The 26,280-nt window shown below is 33.9% G+C and overlaps 1 protein-coding gene across 2 annotated transcripts in view; it reads left to right on the top strand.

Annotated features, from left to right (window-relative positions):
* LOC136027044 (lethal(2) giant larvae protein-like) overlaps window positions 1–26,280 on the top strand; it is a 275,839-nt gene that overhangs the window by 143,845 nt on the left and 105,714 nt on the right. Inside the window, exons 13-15 of one of the 2 annotated variants that reach the window (XM_065703966.1) lie at window positions 3,946–4,075; window positions 17,777–19,241; window positions 21,948–22,160. In XM_065703966.1, coding sequence (XP_065560038.1) covers window positions 3,946–4,075; window positions 17,777–19,241; window positions 21,948–22,145 — 1,793 coding nt within the window. In that variant the 3' untranslated portion in view covers window positions 22,146–22,160. Of the gene's footprint in view, window positions 1–3,945; window positions 4,076–17,776; window positions 19,242–21,947; window positions 22,161–26,280 lie in introns of those variants that run through there. The other variant, XM_065703968.1, reaches the window with a different exon arrangement.

The following is a 26,280-nucleotide window of genomic DNA, read 5'->3' as shown; positions in this document are numbered from 1 at the left end:
TATTTTTTGGTACAAGAATTTCTTCATGAGATATACTAGTTTGAAAGTTTCAAGGGGTTGACAACTTCAGTAATAGGGTACACACTGAAACCAAAAATAGGCCGATACCAATTGTGAGACATGTAGGAGACTTGTAAGGAAAGGTCGGCTGTTAGCTCATAATCATCTTCGGCAGAGAGGGGTTTGCAAATTTTGCAATTTGTGTACCTATTATTTGCTTCCAGTGTATTTGATGGTAAGACCGAGTTGATTCCAGCGGTAAGACATGTAGGGGACTTGTAAGTAATAATCGTCTGTTAGGCTACAATCATCTTTAGTGAAGAGGGTTTGTAACTTTTGCTATTTGGTGTAGCCTACCCATACTCACTGTAACCCAGAATTAAGTGTTTACGCAACGGGTACAAACGATAACGTAAAACAACGAGGTAGTTTCGTAATAATTAATAGAGTGTCATCTAAGGTATTTTGATCCTGAAAAGTTACGGATAGCTTTATAATACCAACTAGATCATATAAGATACTGTTTCAACTTTTCATCCGTCACGATGTCTACGATTGATAAGGATAACGTTCAACTGGCTGCAAAGTCAATTTAGTACCTTCTTTTGGTATTATCGATAGCTCGTGATGAGCTGATAAAAAATATGTCATAGTAGTTTCTTCATAATTAATAGTGTCATTTATGGTATTTTGACCCTGAAAAGTTACAGATAGCTTTATAATACTAACTGGATTATATAACATATTGTTCTAAGCTTTCATCTGTCACGATGTCTACAATCGAAAAGGATGAAGTTCAACTGGCTGCAAAGACAATTTAGTTCCTTCTTTCGATATTCTTTTGTTATTGTTGTTTTTTCAACGCTGAGGAATAGACTTTGATCATGTGATTACTGATCGCGTTCTTCTTGGAACATAACGTTTTAAAAGCTTCGATAGGCTGGCAACTTCAGCGTTTAACCGATAGCAAAGAAAAAAAACAAAGTGTTGCTCTAGGTCTAGTTTCATCTGTTGTGGAAGTTTCTAAACTTTTCCAAAGACTATGCATTTTTCTGATACTGAAAACTTTCATAAATAACTTTGACCTTAACTGTCAGAAATTGACCAAATAGCAAATATATTTTAATAACTATTTTCAAACCTTTAGAGTTTTACTCACTGCTGATAAGAACTGCTCTTTTTTTTATCCATCATTACCATAAACGAATGGTTTACATACTCTTTCACAGTTTCCTTTTTACGGTTTTGCTCTATATTTACTGTTCATAACTATCAACTTATAGTTTTTTGTTTTTGTTTATTTCCTTCCCAATTTCAAGTAGTAACTTATAAACATTTATTTTTAAGTCGTTTTTTGTACTAATAAGAGCATTTTTTATGGTCCACATTCTTTTATACTGCCTAACATATCCAGTTTTTACTATTCTTGACGTAATCTTTTATTCTCTTATGGATACTAACTTTGATGCGCTTATTTTAGAGGTTCAAAACCAAGAACGTCAAGGGTTTTTTCTTCTTCTTTATTTCCTAATTGGAAAAGTGACTTTTAAACATTTATTTTTTAGTCGTTACTAATATTAAAATTATTGTTTCTCCTTTTATATTTCCTTGTATGCTCATATGTTTACGATTCTACATAAACTTGTATTTAATTATGAATCTTTTACAGTATTTCTCTTTTACTAGAATAATCTTTCCAAAACAGGTTTTTTTTGTAAAATGTATGTTTTTGGTGGGAATCGCTAAATGTTTTCACTCTACTCAAAACCCCAAGTCTTTTTTCAGAGACAAAATGTTTCCTTTATTTGTAAACCCAAGGCCGTGATTTTCGCCCTGGGGTTTATGACAAATTTCATTGGGATATTTCTCTAATTTTTTTTTTTAAATCGTACAAATATCTGCATGCCACTAGCATTCCACGTGACACTTTCAAATAATCTTGTAACAGGAAGAAAATTCCAGAACCCTGCAAGGGGTTGCAGCAGCTGAATTCGAACTCTGGGTCTCGTATTACCAAATAGAGATCAATCCCACTTCGCCGCTCCAGAACCCATTTATTTGTATTTCTGTTTGAAGTTGTTTTTTTATCTATTTGGATAAAGTTTGAGTATTAGCCAGTCAGAAAATTATATGGAAAATTATAATTGACTCGGCCTGAACTGATTTCCAATTGATTGGGCTTCAGTTTTGACTCAGTCCCGTTTTGGACGCTATCTCTATTGTGAATAGGTTTGGTTTTAACTGATTACATGAGTCCTGGCCAAATCCCGGGATTAGGAAAATTTCATTGTGAATGGGCCTTAAGTCTAAAGTTAGTAAATACTGTGTTACACATTTATAACCAACATGAAACATTTGTTCATTTCTAACATATGCTTCTATAAAATTCTATTTTCTTTTAAACTTTCATTTTTTACTCTACTATCCACTACCGTGAACAATCAGACATTTTTCATATTTTGTTGATAGATTGGACTATTAATCATTTATTCATTTATTAATCATTTATTAATCATTAATTCATTAATCATTTTTTAATTATTAATTAATTCATTAATTATTATTAATTATTATTTAATTATTATTAATTCATAAATCATTAATGATTAAATTCTATTAATCATTTATTCCTTTGCCTCTTTTCAAACTGTTTATGGTAATGATAGGTTCGAAAAAGTGACCTCTTATTAATAGAAACATAACTCTAAGAATGAAAATTTAACATATATGAGAAAAACCACGCTGATTCAGGATATATCGAATTTATTAAGCTTGAAGTTGACCATCTACAGTTACAAGATACTTGTATTATTATTTTATTTTTGAAAAAGTGCGGCTATCTCAAATTTGGGATATCCCAAATATTCTAATGTAGAAAGTAAAAAAAAAACAATAGTGTGTTGGGAATGAATGTGAAGTGTTGTTAAAGCTTAAAATGAATAGTAAGTAGCTTATGCCAGCCGCTCAACCTGCCGTCCCATCAAACCCCTTAATGTAACGTTTGTAATGTAAAGTAAAGTAACATTTAAAATTATTATTAAATTTTAATTAATTAATTAAATTTTAATTAATTTTAATTATTATTAAATTTGTAATGTAAAGTTTGGTTGTTGTTTATCTCCTTGCTTTAAGAATTGATACTCAAACATTATCTCAGTGCGACAGACAGTTTATTCTTTATTCTCTATTACGCTTTAAGAATGAAACCTCCCTTTTATATTTTGTTCGCAAAAAGCGCACAATTTAGATTCCCAAAAGGGATCTTGCTCTGAATTGCTAAAATGCTCCCATCTTTGCGAAGCCTCATCGCACGCACGATGAACTTTTAATATAAGAGCCAAGTTTAATCTATTAAAATTTTCCCAGAGATTTTTCATCACATTGCACAGTTATAGATCTAATTTTGGGAATATATAAAATTGTATTAATCCAAGCAAAGCCGTATCAAGGGCGGGGGGATCTGACCCCCCTCCAAATTGCTTTTTCTACTCGTAAACACATAACAAAATGTATATAAACATATTTTTAATGTGTCTTTAAAATATTTTTTATCCCCCCTCGTCTCTGAACAAAAATCCTGAATATGGCCCTGTTCACAAGCAAACTAACTATAAATTGAGAAAGCAATTTCACACTAAATGAAAATTTAGGTATGCGAAATTCATATGATTCGCATGCATAGTTGCATCAGATTTAGTGGTTCTTCAGCATTAGTTGTATTTGGATTAAACAGAAGAATCTTGAAGTCAAATGTTTTGAGGGAAGTTGACAAATAAAAAATTTCTAATTATCAACTGGCGGTCATTACCGTCATCTTATGGTCCATATTGTTTTTGTAGATCTTTGCAATTTCTAAATTTAATCTTCCTCTTTCAAGAGACGTATTTTTTACAACTTTTCCTTACTTGAGCAATCTTTTCTAAGCCATGTTTCTTTCCAATGTAGATATTGTTGGTGGGGATCATCCAATGTCTAGACGTAAATCTTTCAAGAAATCCCTTAGAGAATCATTCAGGCGACTCAGGAAAGGAAGATCTCAAATGAATACCGAAAGGAAAGGGATAGCGGATAAAGGGTAAGCAAAGGTCCCTTTGATCACTAATATGTTGCTTGGTTTCGAAGCTAATGATGAACAGAGCCCATAGTTCGTTTTTTAGAGATATTTTGCCTGACTATTGAAAATGAATCCCATTGCTGTATTCATATAGTTTTGATGAAAAATTTCTTTGGCAAAATGAAAATATTTTTTGACTTCATGTGCCCTTCTAAGAGTTGGAAAAAAAATATCTGATAACGTTCCTAAAATCTAGAAAGTTCTTGTGCTGAGCTCAGGAAATCAAGAACTATGGTAAGTGGAATTTCCGAAATAATAAAAAAACAGATAAAGGGTTAGAAAAAAACCTTCAATTCCAGATTCTTTTCTGTCTTGTCAAGCTTGGTTAAGATTCAAGACTAGAAATATTATCCAGCGAAAACAACTAAGCGATGGTTCTACGGGAAGTGAAGCTAGTTTGAACTGGCGGGTAGTATATCTACACGGAGTGGAAATGGCATCAGCGAAGTCTTCCTAGAAACAAGGTATTTTTTTGAATGGGAACTTGAAAAAGAACGTAAATTCCACATTTTTAGTACTGCACTTTATCAATAATTATATATCCAAATACAAAGCTGTACCTAAAATATGATTCGATCTTGCTTTTTCGGTCCATAATAAAGGAAAGGTGAAGATGACTAGGCCATCGTTATACTGATGCTTTATGATAGATCGACACAAATTTTGATTTTAGGCCATAAATCTGGGGCCAAAAGAAAAACGGTTCGTACCTAAACGGGCTCGAAAGAGATCATAAGATAGGATGTAAAGGAAGCTGGATATCCATAGGAGGAGGTAAAGAGTGAAATATTGAGAAGATTGGAATGAAAAAAAATGACGTCAGGTGTGTTGGGCTCGTGCAACTTGTTGCTCTAATGAGTTGTCAGTAATGGTAGTAGTAGTAGCTTAAATGTGCTGATAAAAATAAAGCTATTTGCCAGTGGTATAAAATTGACTCCTATGTGGACATACTGTCAGTTTGAGTAGAATATACTGTCGAGTAGATATACTGCTGAGTAGATATACTGTCATTTTGAGTAGAATATACTATTAGTTTGAGTAGAAAATACTGTTGAATAGTTTTACTGTCAGTTCAAGTAGAATATACTGTTCAGTAGATGTACTGTCAGAGTAGTATATACTATCAAGTAGATATACTGTTGATTAGATATTCTGCCAGTTTCAGTAGAATACAGGGTGAAGTTCCCTTTGAACTGAAAGTTAAATGTTTAATATATTCTTTAAGTAGCCTTCTTACCATGCTAAAATGGTGAGGTCGCTAGTTCGGAGAAGAAGAAGCGTTGGCAACTGTGATTTAGTTGTAGATATAGATTTAGATGTAGTTGTAAATTTAGTTGAAGATGCAAATTTAGATGTAGTTGTAGACATACAAAGGAGTTTTGGAATTTGCACATATATATGTATATATATATATATATATATATATATATATATATATATATATATATATATATATATATATATATATATATATATTATATTGAACATAGTATATACATATATATATATATATATATATATATATATATATATATATATATATATATATATATATATATATATATTGAACATAGTATATACATATATATATATATATATATATATATATATATATATATATATATATATATATATATATATATATATATATATATATATATATATATATATATATATATATATATATATATATATATATATATATATATATATATATATATATATATATATATATATATATATATATATATATATATATATATATATATATATATATTGAGATAGCACATAGAACATACAACATAGAACATAGTACATAGAACATAGTACATAGAACATAGAACATAGTACATAGAACATAGAACATAGTACATATATATTATATTGAACATAGATGGCATTAATTAAAATTGCCGTTAAACCTAGAATATCTAATGGAAAAGAAAAACGATTCAGACGAAGCGAAAGGAACTAGAAAGATATTAACTTAACCATGTATTTGCTTTCTTGAAGTCGCTGATAAATATTTGTTTTGCGGTAAGTGTTGGTTGATTTGCCCCCAACCATGCAATACAGTCGTGATCAGAGATAGAATAAGAACCTGTGCTATGCAGACCATTGGTCAGCATGCGAAAAAGTTTTCTAGTAGTTGGACTAATATTCCTTTTTAATTCCTTTCAGGGTAGGGATGAAGTGATCGGAAATAATGTATATAAACCTAAATATATGCATGACAAAGTTTTATTTTGTAATCCATATTTCTCTTACTATTTCAAAAGGTTACTGGACAAAGAAATCCATTTCGGTTAAATTTAATTAAAAAAATTGACAATAACCAAAAAGGGAAGCAGTAAGCTGAATTCCTGCGTTTAATTTGACTTCTCATTTTGAAGGTAATTTTGCTGGCCGGAAAAAAAAAACAACTTTCAAATCGCGTTCCGAAATCATGTCCTAGCGACTGCGGAATCCGGTTGTAAAAGTGAAATTTGATTTTGTACATAGATTAATCTTCGTTTGGCTTCAATAAGTTATAATAGACAGAATCCGTGCGGCTGAAGAAGCATTTCTGTTTGACAATAACCGAAAAAGCAAAGAATTTTTTTTTTAAATTGTAATACCAAATGAAAGTGATTTTCAGCGAATGGGAAAAGGAGAATATAGTAAAGAAACCATTCGATGATGATTTTAACCAGTCAATGTGTAAGCAGTCTACCCTCAGAACGTATTTCCGATAAATTTCTGAGAAACTTTCCGAGTAACAATGGGGAGGTGCTTAAGAATTGCTTGTGCAATGTCGCTCCTAACCTGACTAAATAAAAAAAAACAAGTTTTTTAACTGAAAGTAAGGAGCGACATTAAAACTTAAAACGAACAGCAATTACTTCGTATATGAAAGAGGCTGCTTCCTCGTCAACGCCCCGCTCTTTACGCTAAAGTTTGACTCTTTCTCTCAACTCTTCTTTTTAAAACAGTAAAAAACTTTAGCGTAAAGAGCGGGGCGTTGATGAGGAAGCAGCCCCTTTCATATACGAAGTAATTGCTGTTCGTTTTAAGTTTTAATGTCGCTCCTTACTTTCAGTTAAAAAACTTGTTGTTTTTTATTTAATTTCTGAACGTTTATGAATAAATGCATGTTTTGATTTTGGCTCACCGCAGAGGAATAATAAAACGAAATTTGCATATTTTATTTTTTTTTGGCTAAATGGCTTTCTCACAGTTTTGATCGAATGATTTTGAGAAAAAAAATAGCGGGGGAGGAAGCCTAGTTGCCCTCCAATTTTTTGGTTACTTATTAAGGCAACTAGAAAATTTTGATTTTTTACGAATTTTTTTATTAGTAAAAGATATACGTAACTTATAAATTAGCTTACGTAACGAACTTTTGTATTCTCATGTTTTTATTACATATATGAGTGCGTTCACCCCTCGTCAGTACCTCGCTCTTTACACTAAACCTTAAATTATGTCCCAATTCATTAAGAATGACCCCTGAATCACAAAAGCCATAGAATAAATAGTTGAAATTACTAAAAATACTTTAGCATAAAGAGCGAGGTATTAGGAGGAGGTGAGCCCCTCATATGCGTAATAATTTCTGTTCGTTTTAAGTTTTAATGCTGCTCCTTACTTCCAGTTGAAAAAAAGACTTTTTCATATTTATTTTCTCATTGTTTTTTTTTTTAATAATGCTAGAAAATCCTGCGCTCCCTTCATGGAAATTTTCTTCCCCTGTGACAAATTCCTCGATGGAAAGTTCCCCCAACATATCCCCCTCGTCTCAACCCCTCCCCCGACCAAAAAATCCCCCTGAAAACGTCTGTACACTTCCCAATAACCGTTACTATATGTAAGTACTGGTCAAAGTTTGTAACTTGTAGCCCCTCCGACGGGGACTGTGGGGGAGTAAGTCGTCCCCAAAAACATAGTTATAAGGTTTTTTGACTACGCTGAATAAAATGGTTATCTCAGAATTTTGATCCGTTGACTTTGGGAAAATAATTAGCGTGGGAGGGGGCCTAGGTGCCCTCCAATTTTTTGGTCACTTAAAAATGGCACTAGAACTTTTCATTTCCGTTAGAATGAGCCCTCTCTCAACATTCTAGGACCATTTGGTCAATACGATCACCCCTGGAAAAGAACAGACAAACAAATAAACACGCATGCGTGTAGGGTTCTCTGATATGCTAAATCTGATGATGGGATTTTCGTTAAGATGTTATGACTTTTAGGGGGTGTTTCCCCATATGTTCTTAAATAAGGCAAATATTCTCAGGCTCGTAACTTTTGATGGGTAAGACTAAACTTCATAAAACTTATATTTTAAAATTAGCATTAAAATGTGATTCTTTTGATGTAGCTATTGGTATCAAAATTCGTTTTTTTAGAGTTTTGGTCACTATTGAGCCGGATCGCTCCTTGCTACAGTTCGTTACCTTGAACTGTTTGATGATATTGGGAAAAATATAGAATATATTCAATATAATCCCTTTGGGTAAGATAGAAGTGGAATATATTTGTAAATGAGTTTAAGCTAGACTGGGTGATTAAAAATTCGAGGGGCAAGAAATTATTATTTGTCGATGACAATTAGGATGATGTCAAGCACTGGAAAAATGAGATTTCTTTTTTATGCGCAGGTATTAGCTTTAGCAAGACATATAAACACCAGTTCAATGGGTAAAACCCTTTCATTTGACAGTGAAACAAAAAAAGTCTCCGGATATTTCGGTTTTCAGCAGATAAACCAGTTTAAATCAGTTTATCTGCTGCATACGGCAACTGTATGCGACCGAGATATCCATAGATTTTTTGTATTTCCTTTCCAAATAAAAGGCTTTCCCCTTCTAAACTGTTATTTATACGTCATGGAAAGGCAGTGTGATCTTCAAAAAATACCTAAGCTTTAACAAATGTTCCCGAGTCTTCTTCAAGTTTGAACTTTTGTGATGTCTCTCAATGGTACCGAATGGTTTAACGTTGATGCATATCTTTTAGATGTGGGGCAAGGAGATCCAGATCAGTTACGGATCCGGAGAATTTACAAAAATATCCAATTTTTAAACACGGTGTTTTGTCTATGTAACCTTAGAAAAGAGTAATAGATGATATCTCCAAACATACATCTTACTTTAAAACCAGTTTGAAATCCTACATTGAAGAACACAAAGATAAACTTCGAAGGACTAAGTAATAAGTTTGAGAGTTTTTAATAAATATCCACTTTTTAAATACGGTGCTTTGGCTGTGTAACCTTAGAAAAGAGTAAAAGATGGTATCTCCAAACATATATCTTACTTTAAAACCAATTTGAAATCCTAAATTGATTTACACAAAGATAAATTTCGAGGAACTAAGTAATTTATGACAGGCACCAGACAACCTTATAGTTCCCTCAAGTAGTTTAACCAAGATTGTTGCCGAAGACTGCAGTTTGGATATTCCATCCAAATTCTTGTTGTCATTACTGTCTTTCGTTCTTTAGAAAGTAATACCCGGCACATTCCTTGGAATTCTGCTTGGATGTTTTGATTGGTCTCTGGCTGCTTTTCCATCTCCCCCTCAGAGTTTGTGCGAAAGGATTAAAACAAACTCCATGGAAAATGTTTTCGAATGTTCAATTTACCTAGACAGTACTAATTTTAATTCGGAAGTTTTTTTTGCCAAGTTTGCAGCTGCCAATAATTTCTCGTGTATACGTTGGTGTGACATATGATCAGCATTTTGGCCAAAATGTATGTAATGGCTGACTTAAAGTCATGTCCATAGACTACCTTGAATAAATCACATGACTTTTCATTCGATTTTGAAAAAAGTTGACCGCGTAATTTATTTTGTTTTGGTTTTCGGGAATCGGTATAGTAGTTACCGAAGATTTTATTTAGGTTTTACAGAATCCAGTTTGATTTTTTGATGTCTTTTTGCAAATTGTAAAAAACATTTTTCAATGCTGTAAAAAGAAGTGCCAAGAAGTAATGTTTCCTGAACGTTTGACAATTCCTTATCTTGAATATCTGAAAATATTCTGATTTCAAAAGCCATATATTAAATTTGGATAAATTGTGCTTGTATATTCTTTCTAGCGGAAAATATCGGGACACCTATTGTAGCCCTGTGTCAAAACACGCTGAAATAATACAAATATCCATATCTGAAGGGCCTAATATTCCAGGATTGCTAGGATTAACATCGTTACCAATGATAAAATGTGGATAATTAGTCTGACACTGGGAAATGTGGGAAGAGCCTGAAGGTTGTACTGGAAAATTTGAAAGATAATTAACTAAGTTTCATCTTTGGAAGGTTTCATACCCATACCAAATAAATTTTCGCTATATAGACCTATGCAAATGAAATGATTCAAATATTGTATTTTATCCTTTACGATGTGACTTGTCCTATCTCATAATAAAAACAGAAATTGTCACCCAATCGGAACCAATTTCCCTGTCATAAGGCTTGTTAGATACATTGAATCAGGATGCTTCCCAGTCGTACCGAATAATACAGAAAATGACATTAGATTTGAAGGTAAAACCCTCGCATTGTTTCGCATTATAATCTTTCAAACAGTTCGTGGTACCAATTGTAAGTAAGGAGAGACTCGGCTCAACTTTACCAAAATGCTAAAAAATGGAATTTCGATACTATTAGTTATATCAAAAGAATCGGTTTATTATGCTGATTTCATATTTAGAAGTTTGATTTGGTTTAGTTATATCCATCAAAAGCTGAGAGCCTGAAAAAAATTGTCTGATTTTCGAAAAAAAGGAAAGACCCCCAAGCTGTCATAATATGTCAGTGAAAATAACGCCAGCAGATTCAGCATATCAAAGAACCCTACTGTAGAGGTTTCAAGATCCTATCTCCAAAAATGCGAAATTTTCTATTTTTTTGCCATAAGAAAGATCACGGATGCGCGTTTATTTGTTTGTTTATTGTTGTTGTTGTTTTTTTTGCAGCGGTGATCGTATCGACTCTGTGGGCCTAGAAAATCGGGGGAGGGATCATTCTAATGAAAATGAATATTTCTAGTTCCGTTTTTAAATGACGAAAATTTAGGTTGGGAACTAAGCCCCCTCCCACGCTACTTTTTCCTACTATCATTTGATCAAAATTTTGAGATTTTGAGAGTTATTTTGTTCAGCGTAGTTTAAAGGCCCAATGACTTAGCTTTGGAGATTACAGGGTCCCCCACAGCCCATGGGGAAAGATCTTAAAATTATAAAATTTGCCCATTTTTAACGTATAGTATTTGTTATTAGAAAATATACATACATGTTTAAAGTGGGGAAGGACGATGAATTTTCTGCTGGTGGGATTTTGCACGGGGAGAATTTTCATGGAGAGGGAAGTCTCCAGGGGGTAAACTTTTCAGAAAATTTTTTTAACTGGGGGAATTTGTCAGAATTCTTATACAAAATTTCTTAATATGTCTTGCTTTCTCTTTACCGATTCAGTTTTACGTGTGGAAATGTTAAAGATAATTGTCTGGGTAAATTTTCGCCAAAATTGAATTTTTCCGCGGAAGTGGAGCCAAATAAACCCGGTTTTGTTTAAAAAACGATTAGAAATTAAATAAAAAAATACAATTTTTTCAACTGAAAGTAAGGAGCAGCATTAAAATTTTAAACGAACTGATATCATTACGTATATGATATTATTACGTGTTTAGGAGGGGTTCCCCTTCCTCAACACCTCGCTCCTAGCGCTTAAGTTTAAATTTTGTCATAATTCTTTAAAAAAAGACTCCTGAAACACAAGGGTTGTTTAATTAGAACAATAAGTATTTTTTTTTAAGTGCCGAAAAACTTTAGCGTGAAGAGCAAGGTGTTGAGAAGGGGGCAACCCCTCTCATACAGCCTACGTACATATACATAATAATTTCTGATCGTTTTCAGTTTTAATGTTGCTTTTTTTTTCATTTGAAAAAAACCTGTGTTTTTTTTTTAATTATTTGTAGGCATTGTCATGATTCTGTCTTTTGAACCAATCTTATTCCGTCCCGGTGAATTGTGACAGTAGAATCTCTCTTACTCTTTTTTGTCCATATCATAAATTTCAGTTTATTGCAAGAAAGTGGCAGGGGTCTAACCTCTGACATTTTTTTTTTTTTTTTTTGGCAAGTTCGGAGCTCAAACCGAATTTATAAATCTGGTATTACATTTACTGCATATACTTCTTGTCGGGAACCAAAAAGGATAATCATTTTCCTCCTTCAGCCAGCGCCTACAGCGCTGATTTGGAATCTTGTAGTCTATGTCAAAGAGAACTATATGAAGTTGTTCTGCCAATCTTTTGTTTCTTTCAGCAAGGATTCTGCTTTCGACTGTAAAACTCTGTTTAAACCGGCAGCCAGCAGGCAAATTGACTTCTCAAATTGAAAACTCTAATTGACTTTATAGAAATAGGTTAGCGCTGTAAGCTTGACTTTTAACGAAAAATGACATCACCATAATTTAACTTGGATTAGAAAAATGTTTTGTATTAACTGAAATCTCACAATTTTCATTTGCCCCGTATTTCTCTATGTTTTAGTGTAATTTGCATGTTTTTTTTTGTCGTGAAATTTTCTTCGTGGTTGTCTTTGAAATGGACAGCACGAATCAGTAGTTTATTTCGTAATTATAACAATACCCCAGATTATTGGAACCTGGTATGTTTGTGTACTGTTGAGGCTGTTCTGTGGTTTGATGAGCTACTAGTAAAATCTACAACATTAAACTCTATGATACGACAGAAACAGTGGCTCTAGTTAACGAAAATACTACGTGGGTGGGGGACAAATTTTTTTAATCTTGGGAAGGGGGACCATTTCGTTTCTTTTAATATTTTCCTATGAAAATATCAAAAAATTTATTTTTCGTAAGGTACAGGGGTAAAAATCCCTGGCGCCACCGGACTTAAGACCCAAGAAAGCAAAAGTGTTTTAATGGGCGAAATTAAACCGTTGTCTTATACAACATATTCATAAGTATGGGCTTTGAAATATGACTGGAGAGTTTTCGCTTCAGCGTTTGTATGTATTTGCTACTAAAGAAAGTAGTGTTTTGCGTATGCTTCTCTATGGGACCCTTTAGTCTCTCCTGCAATCTAAGGAAAGAGTGGAAAGAAATTCTTGTAATATGTTCTTTTTTTTCCCTACCGATTATTATAATTATTTTTGGTGGTCATTTTCACTGGACACTAAAGAAGCTTTTGTTGATTTTTTAATTAAAATCAACTTGGTGTGGAAGTAATGAAAAACTTGAGAGCCATGGCTAATTAGAAAAAAAGCCAAGGCAGATAATTCCTGTGAGAGACAAAGCTAGTATGATCTTTTCAGAATGGTATAAAAATGATTTATTTCACTTGTTGATAGATGGTCTATCATCTATCCTTGGGCAGAACTAAGGTAGATAAGTATAGAGTAAGGGTAATTCAAATACTCTAGCAGTTCTGTTAGCCATTTGAAGGCTATTGGAGACCCTGGATAGTTTTCAAACATTTATAATTTACCATGTCCACAGGACTTGCAGGCAATTATATAACCAAATAAAAACTTAAGTGGCCGCCCGTCTGTTTGTCTATCTGTTCAGACATTTTCAATTAAATTTTTAAATGCAAGAAACTTAAAATTTTCTAAAAATGATCCTAAAGCCACGGAAATGTAACGCAATGAAAAACCGTATTTGCATAAATACCATCTGCGAGAGCCGAAGACCTGAGCGAGTGTAGAGAGGGCTGGTGAAGCTGGCTCTTTGTCTAAGTAATTTAAAAATTAAACAAATGAAAATATAGATAAACGGGTTTAATATTTTAAATATGACAATTTAAAAGACAGAAAAATAAACTCACTTTTAACAATAAGAAAGCTTCGAATATTTTGACTTACCGTCCGGAAGTCTTTATCAACGAAAAAAGCTAAGCTAAATTTGAAGAAAACATATAAATAAAGGCAAAAAAAAAACAGACGAAAAACAAAAAAAAACTTATATTATAAACTGTCCTCTACTTCAAATAGCACACAATTCAAATGAGGATAAATATGCAGCAGAGAGAGGGTATATTTTTGATTTGTTAATGAAATGTATTAATAATATCCAATATAAACTATTCTCCACTTCAAAAAGCACGCAAATCAAACACAATAAGGATAACTATACAACAGAGACACTGTTCTTTTTTGATTTTTCAAAATTAAAAAGGAATCGTATTTCTAAGTTATTAGGTCCCTATCTAATATCTTGTATAGAAAAAAGTGCTCTTTAGCGTTACCGCTAATACTTTAAACCATCGGTTTTGCTTACTTGTCCAAGATTTGTGTATAATAATTCTGTTTTTTTTTTAAACATAGTTTTCATAATTTCCTCATAATTTGATATCCTTCTATATTGGAACAAAAAGACTTTTTTCCAGTGTGTTGTAAATTAACTATCTTGTAAATATATTACTGGACATAAAAATAGCGATATAAAGACTGTTTAGGGAGTGATAAATCAGAAAGTAACGGCCCTTTGTGTAGCATCCTTATTAGAAGTCTTCCTAAGTCTCGCTGATCAGCAAATCTGCCAATAAATCTTCTTTAGAAGCAAGGAGAAAGCCATCTCCGGATATTTGTCTTTTTGTCAAGTCAGCTGTCTGACACAACTCTAGTTTTTTTGCTCTGATCGACTTTCTGCTTTTTTTATTTCTTTTTTCTTTAGTTAATTGGTTTTAGATAGTGGACGAGCGCGTAAAGATAAAAATTAAATAGAGAATAAATGCTTAAAATATTCTTTTGTTCGTTAATTATATTCGCTAATCCAATTTTATTCGTTATTCTCCCTGAATTTCATCTTTAGTCAGGTACGGGTAATGAAATCAAAGGACATGTAAATATTTGTTAAAACAGGTTAATAAAACATCATTAACGTTCTGCTTTTAAGTCAATCTGACATATTCTTGTGTCCCTGTTTTCTGGTTATCTTATCCTGAGATAGGAGGTCTTTTTTAGTAAAATTCTTGATAGGGGACCAGTCAGGAGCAGAGGTGCCAATTGGAAGAGGGCTGGGAGGGGAATTGGCTCCCCTAGGCTTTATACCCCCCACCTAAATTTTGTAAAATAGCCCTGTTTGGTGTTTTCGAAGGATTTTTTTTTTGTATTTTCATCGAAAAAATATATAAAGAAACAACAAAATCCCCCTCCCCTATATTGTGAGGAATCCATTTCACCCTCCCCCTACGTTGCAAATTGACGCTGGTGGCTAGGAATAATTTATTTGGCAAACTACAATCTATTCTGTTTAAAAAGTTGTTATCTTGAAATTTGAATTTGTTTAGAGCTTTCAAAATGAAATCCAACATAATGATCAGGGATCGTGTAAATAATAGAAGATACATCCCAATTTAAATAGTTCATATTAAATGCAAAATATTGAGTGTTGTTACCCACTAGGTGTCTTTACGGAAATTTTTTTGGCCTGGACACAGGAACAGATAATTTGGGCTTTAAAAGCTTTGTTTTTAAATTAAGGAATGTATAGGGAACGTGTCTGTGTTTGTGATGTGTCCGTTTCCGCAGCATGATATAATGATATTTGAAGAAAGTAAATGTTTCTTGTGCTCTGTCCAAATCGTTACGCGCCCCCTCCCCCCCAAATCTTGATTAAATTTTCAAAACTTAGTCTTGAGGCGGGTAATTTTTTCAAAAATAAAGACTAGATATTATACTAATGAAAATTATAATTATATATTATCATTTATTCTAATATTTTATAATACGAGAGGTTCATTTCCCGCTCACTCTTTATGCTTTAAAATTACTTTTTTTTTGAAAGAGCTTAAAAACTTGCATACGAGGTTGAAAACCAGAAAACCAAAGTACAGCATAAAAAGTAGGAAAGGGGAAAATCCAATCTGTGTATATTTTTCTCGTCAGAAAGAGTTGAGAGCTCTTTCATATAGATTTATATTAACAACTAGGTACTTCCTCATCAAATAACTATTTCGTAATCTTAAGAGGTTGTTACTAAGTAGAAATATTGGCTAAATTGCCAACAAACGACGTTAATCCAGGAAGTCCCTTCATTTTTAGTTTTTTTTTCTGGCTTTAAAATTAGTTCGGGAATTTTAACTGTGGACTTTGTTGTAATATCAGGAAAACGCAAAAATTCGTTGATATATAAGTATAAGGGTTGTTATTTTACTTTAAAAAAATTGTTTATTCTTACTATTTTCTATTTTCTAAATATCTGTCTTGTTCCTGGTTTTGGTCATCTTTGAATGTGTATTTGGATGAATCCGGGGAAGGTAAGCAGGAAGGGTGTGTGAAAGCACAGGATGGCTGGCTCCTAACCCCCACGGCAGTTACTAGCTGAAGGGCCTCGAAACGGAGATCAGTACCTCCGGTTTTCACTTTAAGTCTGGTTTTGTCTTTGTACAGCCTCCAGCCTTTGTCCAGCCTGTTGGTAAAATTGCTAAAATTCTTGGAAAGAAATCCTCAAAAATTTTAGGGGCACAAAATTTCAAATAAATAATCTTATGTTGATATTCATTTTGAAATTTTTGAAGTTTTGTTTTTATTAAAATAAAGTAGAGAGCGCAGTTGGCAGTAAGTATAAGCAACTTAAATTCGAAATTTCCATTTTCCTCATATCTTCGTCACGATTCCTTGAAAACAAAAGTAAGCAAACCGGATTTAATAGATTTAATACTGTTGGGATTAAATGTGTTATACGGACATGAAGGTGTCTTCGCAAACATAAAAGTTGCCTATCAAATATTATTAGCGATCGCATTGTCGGTGGCCAGTAATGAGAGGTCGTTTAATAAACTTCGATTAATATTAACGTACCTCAGATCGACTATGGGCCAGAACCGATTTAATGACTTAGCGTTAATGAGCATAGAACGTGAAGAATTTGAAGCAATCAATTGGAACGAGATAATAAATAATTTTCCAGAAGTTAAAGTAAGAAAAGTTCATTTTAAATAAATGGAAAACTGTTAAAATTTGGTCGAAAACTTCTTGGCGAGATAGGGGAAAGGGTGCTAATCAAGATTTTACAAGAGGAGTCAGAACCGCCACTACCGTGAAAAAGAAATTGAAATGTTTGCCGAGGGATTTTTTTATCTATTTATTTTTTCTGAGTGGGTAGTTTTATTAATTTTGGCTGAAAGCAATGGCTTTTGGGGCAGCCTATTCTATTGAAGTTTTGAATAGGCACTAGTAATCTTGGCGACAAACACTTATAGGGGGAATTCTAACCCAAAATCCCATGACGCCTTCTCGTGATTTTCTTGTAAGTAAACTTGTAAATTAGTTCTTCGTTAGATAATTATATTTGCACAACAACTGTTAAGGCTTTCGGCCCATCCCCCTTATATAGAGTCAGCACCAACAGAGAATTGTCAGTGCTAATATGAACACATTCTCAAGATTCAATTGAGCAGAAAAAAGCTAACACGATTCTGCCAACGTAGTTTCTGCCAAATTTGTTTCTTGTAGTCAGTGACAAAAAAAAAAAATCAAAATGGTGAAAATAGCATTATGGTAACAAAGCGATAAGACTAAAACAAATGAAGTGAAATATATTGATTCTTTTTGGCTACTATTTCAAGTGAATATTCCATGCAAAGAGGGTACTAAAGGTGACGTTGAAATATATGTTTATTTATTGCTTATCCCGAATTTTTTGCAAGCAGCGATGATGGAATTGGCAGTAGCTACGAGAGTGAAGTTTCTGAAAAGGAGCAACCACATGTGAAGAAATCAAGTGGACGATTAAATCGAGCTCTTCCTCTACCATTTTTATCTGGAAGATATATTCTTAGAGACGAAAATCGAAAAGCATCATCTGAAGTTCGACAGTTTTATTCCAAGGCCAGAAGCAGAGAAGGATCAATTGAAGTAGCATCTGCGATGCTTGTCGGGCCTGCCTTGCACGAAGTGGAGGATGTAATTGAAAGACCTAGAGATCCATTAGCCACTGTTCTTTATGAAGATGGTAATCTAAGAAATACTATAAGGAATTCTCTCGTTGAGAATCCTAATAAAGAGAGAAAATCTCTTATGTTGGAAAAGCTATCAAATTGGAGGAGACACTCAGCATCTCTTGTGAGGCGGGATATTAAATCTAAAAATGACGGCAATGCACAGGAAATTAAAGTTTCAAGATTTAGGATCCGTAAAACTCAATCTCTTGACCAGTCATCCAGTGTTGACGTGGGGGAGATAACTGAGCAGTTATTAGCTCCAAGGTCGCGTTCTCCTTTTGTTTCTCAAGACGCTGTTACAGAATTGCAGTTGCCTTCAGCGAATCAATTTGGACCCAACATGTTTCTTGGTTCCAAGACCCTACTACCTACTCATGTGGAAAGTAATGAAGAAAGTTTAAACGAAGAGGGAAAGGTTAAGACGCGAAAATCTCCACATTTCTCCAAATTAATATCGTTCCTTTCGCTAGATGAAAACACCCTGGATTCAAAGTCGCCTGACGCAGACGTTAAACGAAGATCAGAAAAATTATCTGAATCAGGGAAAAGGCAAGCTCGTCTGAAAGATGTAAAGAAATTTCTTTCCCTTGAGCTAAGACATAATGAAACAAGCCAAGGTGTAAATACAAAAAAAGGAAACCACAGTGTTACCGAGTCTAAAAAACGACGTCTGAAAGAAAACGTTGATAAATTGCTCTTCAAACAGGAAGAGACTGCTGAAAAGAAGGAAAAATTTAAGGAAGTGTGTAATTACTCTAATCAAAAAGAAGACGGTAAAAGCTCCTCTTCCAAAATAATCAGTCACCTGACCTTTTCTTCAGATGATGAAGGTTCAGAGAGTGGTAACGAGAAAAATTCTTTCTCCTTAAAAAAGCTGAAGCTGAAGAAGTATTCATCACATTCTTCAGGTAATGCTAATCCAGAGTCGTCAGGACCGACAGGCCGTCGTCCTTTAAAGTTTAAGACACTTGACCCTCGCAAAATTAAAGTGTTACCAAGGGATACCTTCCCTAGTTCGAGTGATGGCGAATCGCATGAAGATGATTATGAACATCCACCAGGAAGACGTTTTTCGTCTCATAATGATGACTTGCCTCAAGTCGTTAAAAAGTCACGTTTACCGGATTGGTATTGGTCTGGTGTTGACTTTCGCCGTATCAACAAAATTCACAAGGTTAGATCAAGTAGTTAGATTTCAAGTGATAAGTTACCAGAGGAATAATAATGTAATTTATTTTCTACTAGTTAATTCGTTATATTGATTAACTTTACAAATAGAACTTCGAGGTATTGTGGCCTCAAGAAAAGCTTTTGCCGAAATATCTTCCTTTAATTCTGTTGAAATTTTTCAAATGGAATCTTTGAATCACTTGAAAGAAATTCTTCTTCAAATTGATGTATTTTAATGTTCAGTCGTGGCTTTTGTTTGCTTTGCGTGAAGTCCAATATTCAAAATTGTGAACCAGCTATCCCAATTCAAAAATGCGAACCAGCTAACCCATAGGTTAAGGTGCCTTTTTGTCTGTTCTGGGTACCATAATTTGCTGTTAAGATCCCTTGAGAAGTGTCATGTTATGTTGATACCTCTTGTCTAATGCTGTTAGAGTTTCTTTTTCGGTGCATTGGTTTTGCTCTTCCATGCTCATTTAAATATTTTTTGAACCGAAGCTTTTTTTTGTAATCTTTGTTAATTTGTTTTTATCTATTATTTCTGTCTAAAAAAGGATTTTGTCAGTTAAAAATGTTTTATTTTTGTGTGTGTGAAAATCGTGGTTTTGGTTTTCACCTTTGAATTAGTTTTGTTAGTGTAATTATAGATGGCATTTTTCGGTAATTTTAAATAATAAACTACTTCAAGACTACTAAGAGTGAAATAGACCAATTTGGCTATTTCTTGGATTTTTTTCTGTGGGGGAGGGTTTAGAACAGCAAAAAGAAACTGATGTTTTATATAAATACTGAAAAGAAATATATAATTTAAAATTCAGGATAATTTGAAAGGACGGCTGGCAGATCCAAAGATGGTCACTGAATAACCCTTTTTTCAACTATAATTTAACCGCTCTATAATAGCTGGAATGAATCCTATTACCTTAGCTTTGAACTTTGCTGCAAAGCTCCTTTGAGCTATTATAATTGTTTTGAGCTATTATATAGGAAAGGTAAATATAATCTTATAGTTCAGGATAATTTTAGAGGAGGTTTGGCAGATTCAAAGATGGTGACTCCCTAACAATTTTTCAACTATAACTTAGCCTGCTCTATAATAAATATATATATATATAATATATGTGAACTTTTTTTGCAAAGCCTCTTTGAGCTATTATAATTACCATTTTTTTCCAAAGAAATATTAGCTTTTTATAACTACGTTTAAGAATTAGTTTGAAGGAACAATTGTTTCTTTTATGCCTTTCTTGGAATCATATTTTCTTTCAAATCCTCCTAATAAATCCTTCCACTTGTTGGAAGCAACTGGACTTTCTGCCCAGAAAGCACATTTATTTCCCTTTCCTTCAGGGTGAATAGTTCTTGTAAGATTTTCCTTAACTTCCAATTTAAAATAAGGAAAGAGAAAGGGGTGACAAAATGTTGATTCAGAGCTTAAAAACTCATCTTGTTTTATGTACACTTAGCCATACAGATTTTCTAATCCTGTTTGCTACCAATATAATTTATTTTCTTTCTTTCTTTTGTAAGACTTTTTAAAAAAAGGTTTATCCAATTTGCAAATTTTGAAGGGCGAATAAATTCGTCTAATTTGCTTAGTAGGAAAGACAGCATGCTTTTTACTTGCTATTCAATGCTCATGAAATAATTTGGAGGTTTCAGAATATTTATATAATGATTAATGCTCATGAATAATTACACAAATAATTCTGATATTTTTACAGTAGATAATTTTTGTAGTAGATTCTTAATTTTCCACCTTACTCAAATCTTGTTTTCACAAAATTTATTAGCTATGGCTTACTATCAGTGGTGTGTATTCACGAAAATTAGAGGAGATGTTGGAAGAGATTGGGGCAAATCCCCCCTCTCAATTGACGCCACTGTTTGTAATGGTGGGTAAAATCTGTAAAGTGGACTTTCTGACTGTAAAGTCTCATTTTAGGTCTACGTTTGGTCTGATCTTGCAAAACTTCTATATTTTTCACTTTTTGGCGTAATAATTTTTGACACAGCTCTAAACCAAACAGAAAAAGGGAGATTATTGCCTTTTACTTCCGTGTAAAAAAGTGCCTCAATTGACGCCACTTAATGTGGCATATTTTCTTAAGCCAATAATATTATCCCCTATTCCATATGTGCGGCTAGGTTTTTAATAAAGAACATAACTCCTTGTTGTTGTTTTTTAAAAATAAAGATTTTCACAACGAGAAATTACTTTTATTGGAATTATGTCATCAGTTGCTCTATTATGATAGTACAGAAGGAATAAACCACCGGTATCGAAGCATCTTTTCCTGCGTCGCTGCAGTGAAACATAGACTTCATCAGATCACGAATATATATATAGTTAGGAACAAGCACGTAAATAGGGGGAAGGGTGGTTTTGAGCCCCTTACTCCCTCCCTGAGATCTATAATTTCAAAAGTAGACTAATTCACATTGTCCTCTGAACGGCTTATATTGCTCGATACTTGATACTAATCGGTTAATTTATCCTTTGTTAATAAGCGGCTTCAGATTAAATAGTTAATGAGGTACCTGTTAGTACCGAGTTAAATATGCCTTATTCACGGGATGAATTCTAATGAGTCACCTGGTAAGACTAGATTAAATACACTTAATCTACTGTATGAATAATTTCTCTCGTATTTATTGATTATTTCGCTGTAACATTTATGTATTTAAATTTCTTTTATTATTTCTGTAGAAGCGGAACTCGAGGCGTGAGGGATCATTGAAACCGAGTAGACTATTTTCATTGGAAACTAGCTCTAAGCACGAACATAAGACCAAAAAAGATCATGGAAGCTTAGCGAGCATCGGTACTCGAACTGAGTGGTTTGACGGTGAAAATGAAGATGGAAGAGATGGTAGCCCTTACAGGAAAGGATTCGTTCTTAATTAAAGAACCAGCTTTGGTTTCACAATATTTGCTGAAAATTAACAATTTTCCTTTGTTAACGCAAAAGCTTTTAAATAAGTAAAAACAACAAATAGGTGAAATATGCGAAAAATATCTTAAGCTATGGCAGAAATCGGAAATATGCTGATATTTTGCGGGGCCTCTCCCTACTCTCCCCCCCTCCTGCGTACATGTGCGTTCTCCTTAGTTAACTTTAATGCCTAATGGCACGCACTGGATTTCTGCGTTTAATAGTTCTTTCCACAGTAATGTCCTTCGAATTAGGCTATTCTTACAATTCTAAGGAATAAATGCTTCTGGTGATTTTTTTTCTCGTCCAACAGATACAGGGTGGCGAACGCGGCCCACAAGTCTCACTTGCATAACACCCAAGTATCACTATTTTGCGCCAGTGCTCTTGCGCACTGCCAAAGCACATGCGAATGCATGACAGGTATTAGAAACTGTACTCAAGTAACAAATTCGAACCAAAAAGATAGCAAAACTCTGATTTTATTTGACAAAGGGTGGTTTTGATTGGCTGTTAGTGACGCTTTGGCTATAGGCATAAAATATCACTTTTCAAACAGTTCGTGGTAACGAACTGTAGTAAGGAGCGACCCGGCTCAATAGTAAACGAAAGTATAAAAAACGGAATTTTGATACTAATAAATACATAAAAAGAATCGGATTTTCATGTTGATTTCAAATATACAAGTTTCATTAGATTTCGTCTTACCCATCATAAGATACGAGCCTGAGAAAATGTGCCTTAGTTTGGAAAATAGGGGAAAACATCCCAAAGTCATAGAATCTTAACGAAAGTCACATCACCGCATTCAGCGTATCAGAGAACCTCACTGTAGAAATTTCAAGCTCCTATCTACAAAAATGTGGAACTTCGCATTTTTTGCCAGAACACCGATCACGGGTGCGTGTTTATTTTTTTTTTTTTTTTCCCAGGGGTGATCGTATCGATCCAGTGGTCCTGGGATGTCGCGAGAGGGCTCATTGTAATGGAAATGGAAAATTCTAGTGCCCTTTTTACGTGACCAAAAAAATTGGAGGGCACCTAGGCCCCCTCCAACGCTCATTTTTTCCCCAGAGTAAAACGGATCAAAATTTTGAGATAGCCATTTTCTTCAGCATAGTCGAAAAACATAAGAAGATGTCTTTGGGGACGACTTATTCCCCCATAGTTCTCGGGGAAGGGGCTGCAAGTTACAAACTTTGACCAGTGTTTACGTGCATTAATGGTTATTGGGAAGTGTACAGACGTTTTCACGTTTGTTTTTTTTTTGGTTGAGGGGGGGTTGAGGGGAGAGAGGTACGCTGAAGGATATTTACTTGGAAGAATTTTTCATGGGAGAAAAAAATTCTGTGAAGGGGGCGCAGGGTTTTCTAGCATTATTAAAAAAACGCTGTAAAAATAATAATGAAAAAGTTTTTCTACTGAAAGCAAGGAGCAGCATTAAAACTTAAAACGAACAGAAATTATTACGCATATGAGGGGCTCATCTCCTCCAAAATACCTCGCTCTTTCCGCTAAAGTATTTTTAGTAATTTCAACTATTTATTCTACGGCCTTTGTGATTCTGGGGTCATTCTTAAAGAACCGGGACAAAATTTAAGCTTTAATGTAAAGAGCGAGGTATTGACGAGAGGGCAAACCCCCTCATATATGTAATAAAAATATACAAATACAGAAGTTCGTTACGTAAGTTGATTTATAATTTACGTATATTTATTACTAACAAAAACGTTCGTAAAAAAAACAACTAAAAAGTTCTAGTTGCTTTTATAAGTTACCAAAAATTGGAGGGCAACTAGGCCTCCTCCCCCACCCCCTTTTTTATCAAAATCGTCGGAACAAAAATATGAGAAAGCCATTTAGACAAAAAAATTAATATGCAAATTTCGTTTTAAGTATTCATGTGCGGTGAGCCAAAATCAAAACATCCATTTAAAAAACAGGTTTTTTATACTGCAAGTAAGGAGCGACATTAAAACTTAAAACGTACAGAAATTATTCCGTATATGAAAGGAATTGTCCCCTCCTCAACGCCTCGCTCTTTACGCTAAAGTTTTTTTTATTGTTTTAAAAAGTAGAGTTGTGAGAAAGAGTCAAACTTTAGCGTAAAGAGCGGGACGTTGAGGAGGGGACAATTCCTTTTATATACGGAATAATTTCTGTTCGTTTTAAGGTCGTTCCTTACTTGCAGTATCAAAAACTCGGTATTTTTATTTAATCCTTTCAATAACTATGTACTTTTGAAGATTTGTCAGTGGAAAAGGCATCTGATTACTTGAAAGTGGTGTGAAGCGATCACTTTCATCCAATCAAAGACCATTTCACTACCCTTGTAGGTTAAATTTGGTATTTCTGGTACAGTTTCTGATTCCAACCATATATGCGCATTCACAGTGCGCAAGCGCATTTTTTCAAAATAGTAATGCTTGTGCCATCTATTTTTAAAAGGACCTTAACACTTGTGAACCGCATTCGCCACACTGAGATAAGAAATTAATTTTTTATTCAATGAAGATAAGTACCGAACCAGCTTCTCCTGAATCCTCTTTTCGTTCATGGATTTTTGTTTTTGGTAATTTTCTTTCAGGTTAATTCTACTTCCAGATAATGAAAGCATTTTAATGTTCCCTCTAATTAAACTACGGTTGCTACAAAGCTGGTGAAATACTTAAGTTCACTAATTTGGTTATCCAATACTCGCTAATTACATTATATATTTTAAGTAATGGTATATAATATGTAAGCTCTATTTACGAAGCCTTTTCATGGTGGTAAGATGTGATAAACTTGGGGAACATTATCTAAGTTGCACGGGCTTAGCAACAATGTAATCAAATCCTCTTATTTAAGCTGATTATATCAGTGACTTGGATGATTTAGGAGATAATTAATGATCCTATTATGACTCTAATTAGTAAAATTTCAAATTAACTTTGATTTGAATTTCGACAAAAATGTTTAAAAAATATGTCAGATTGTGTTTTAGTACAATCGTGCTACCTATTATTAGCGTATACAGTAGTACAGGCACATACGTGGGAGGTTGGGGAGTTTGGGTCTGCCCCCTGAAATATTGGGGTTTCGCTGTTTTTTTTTTTGTTTTTTTTTACAATTTTGTATTTTATGTTTAGATGCCTGACACTCATTGCAGATGGGCCCAATTCGATTTTAGACACTGGCTGTCATTCCACGCGAATTAACGGTCCTATGTCAATTCTAAATTCTTGGTCAACCTGCCTAAGGCCATAGGTAGGCGTACCTTGTTTACCTCTCATTCCAGGCAATCTAACGGTCCTATGTCAATTCTAAATTCTTGGTCAACTTGCCTAAGGCCATAGGTAGGCGTACCTTGTTTACCTCTCATTCCAGGCAATCTAACGGTCCTATGTCAATTCTAAATTCTTGGTCAACCTGCCTAAGGCCATAGGTAGGCGTACCTTGTTTACCTCTCATTCCAGGCAATCTAACGGTCCTATGTCAATTCTAAATTCTTGGTCAACCTGCCTACGGCCATAGGTAGGCGTACCTTGTTTACCTCTCATTCCAGGCAATCTAACGGTCCTATGTCAATTCTAAATTCTTGGTCAACCTGCCTAAGGCCATAGGTAGGCGTGCCTTGTTTACCTCTCATTCCGGGCAATCTAACGGTCCTATGTCAATTCTAAATTCTTGGTCAACCTTCTTGAGACTCTAGGCGGGTGTGCCTTTCTAAAAGCTAACAAACAAGTATTAGTCCAAAAAGAGTCATATTTACTCCCGCCATTTGCCCGTGCCATTAAACCAAACATTTGGAAAACTATAGGTTCTATGACGATCTACCTTAGTTCTTCTGCCCTAGGAATGATGCATGGACGGATGGTAGATATACTTATCTATTAATAAATGAACTGACATCATTTTTATACAATCCTAATAAGGACTTATGCCAGATTTGCCTCTCACTCAATTGGACTATCTTTCTTGACTTTTTCTACAATTAGCCATGGCTTGATGCCCACAACAACTTGATTTTAATTCAGGTAGTTGTAATTCAAGTAGTCAAATATTTTATACTTCTATATAGTTTATGTTATATCTTATAGTTTTTATACTATTTTCTTATAGCTT

The sequence above is a fragment of the Artemia franciscana genome, chromosome 5, assembly GCF_032884065.1.
Source record: "Artemia franciscana chromosome 5, ASM3288406v1, whole genome shotgun sequence".
In the NCBI taxonomy this organism is placed as follows: Eukaryota; Metazoa; Arthropoda; class Branchiopoda; order Anostraca; family Artemiidae; genus Artemia; species Artemia franciscana.
This window is presented reverse-complemented; position numbering and strand designations above follow the sequence as displayed.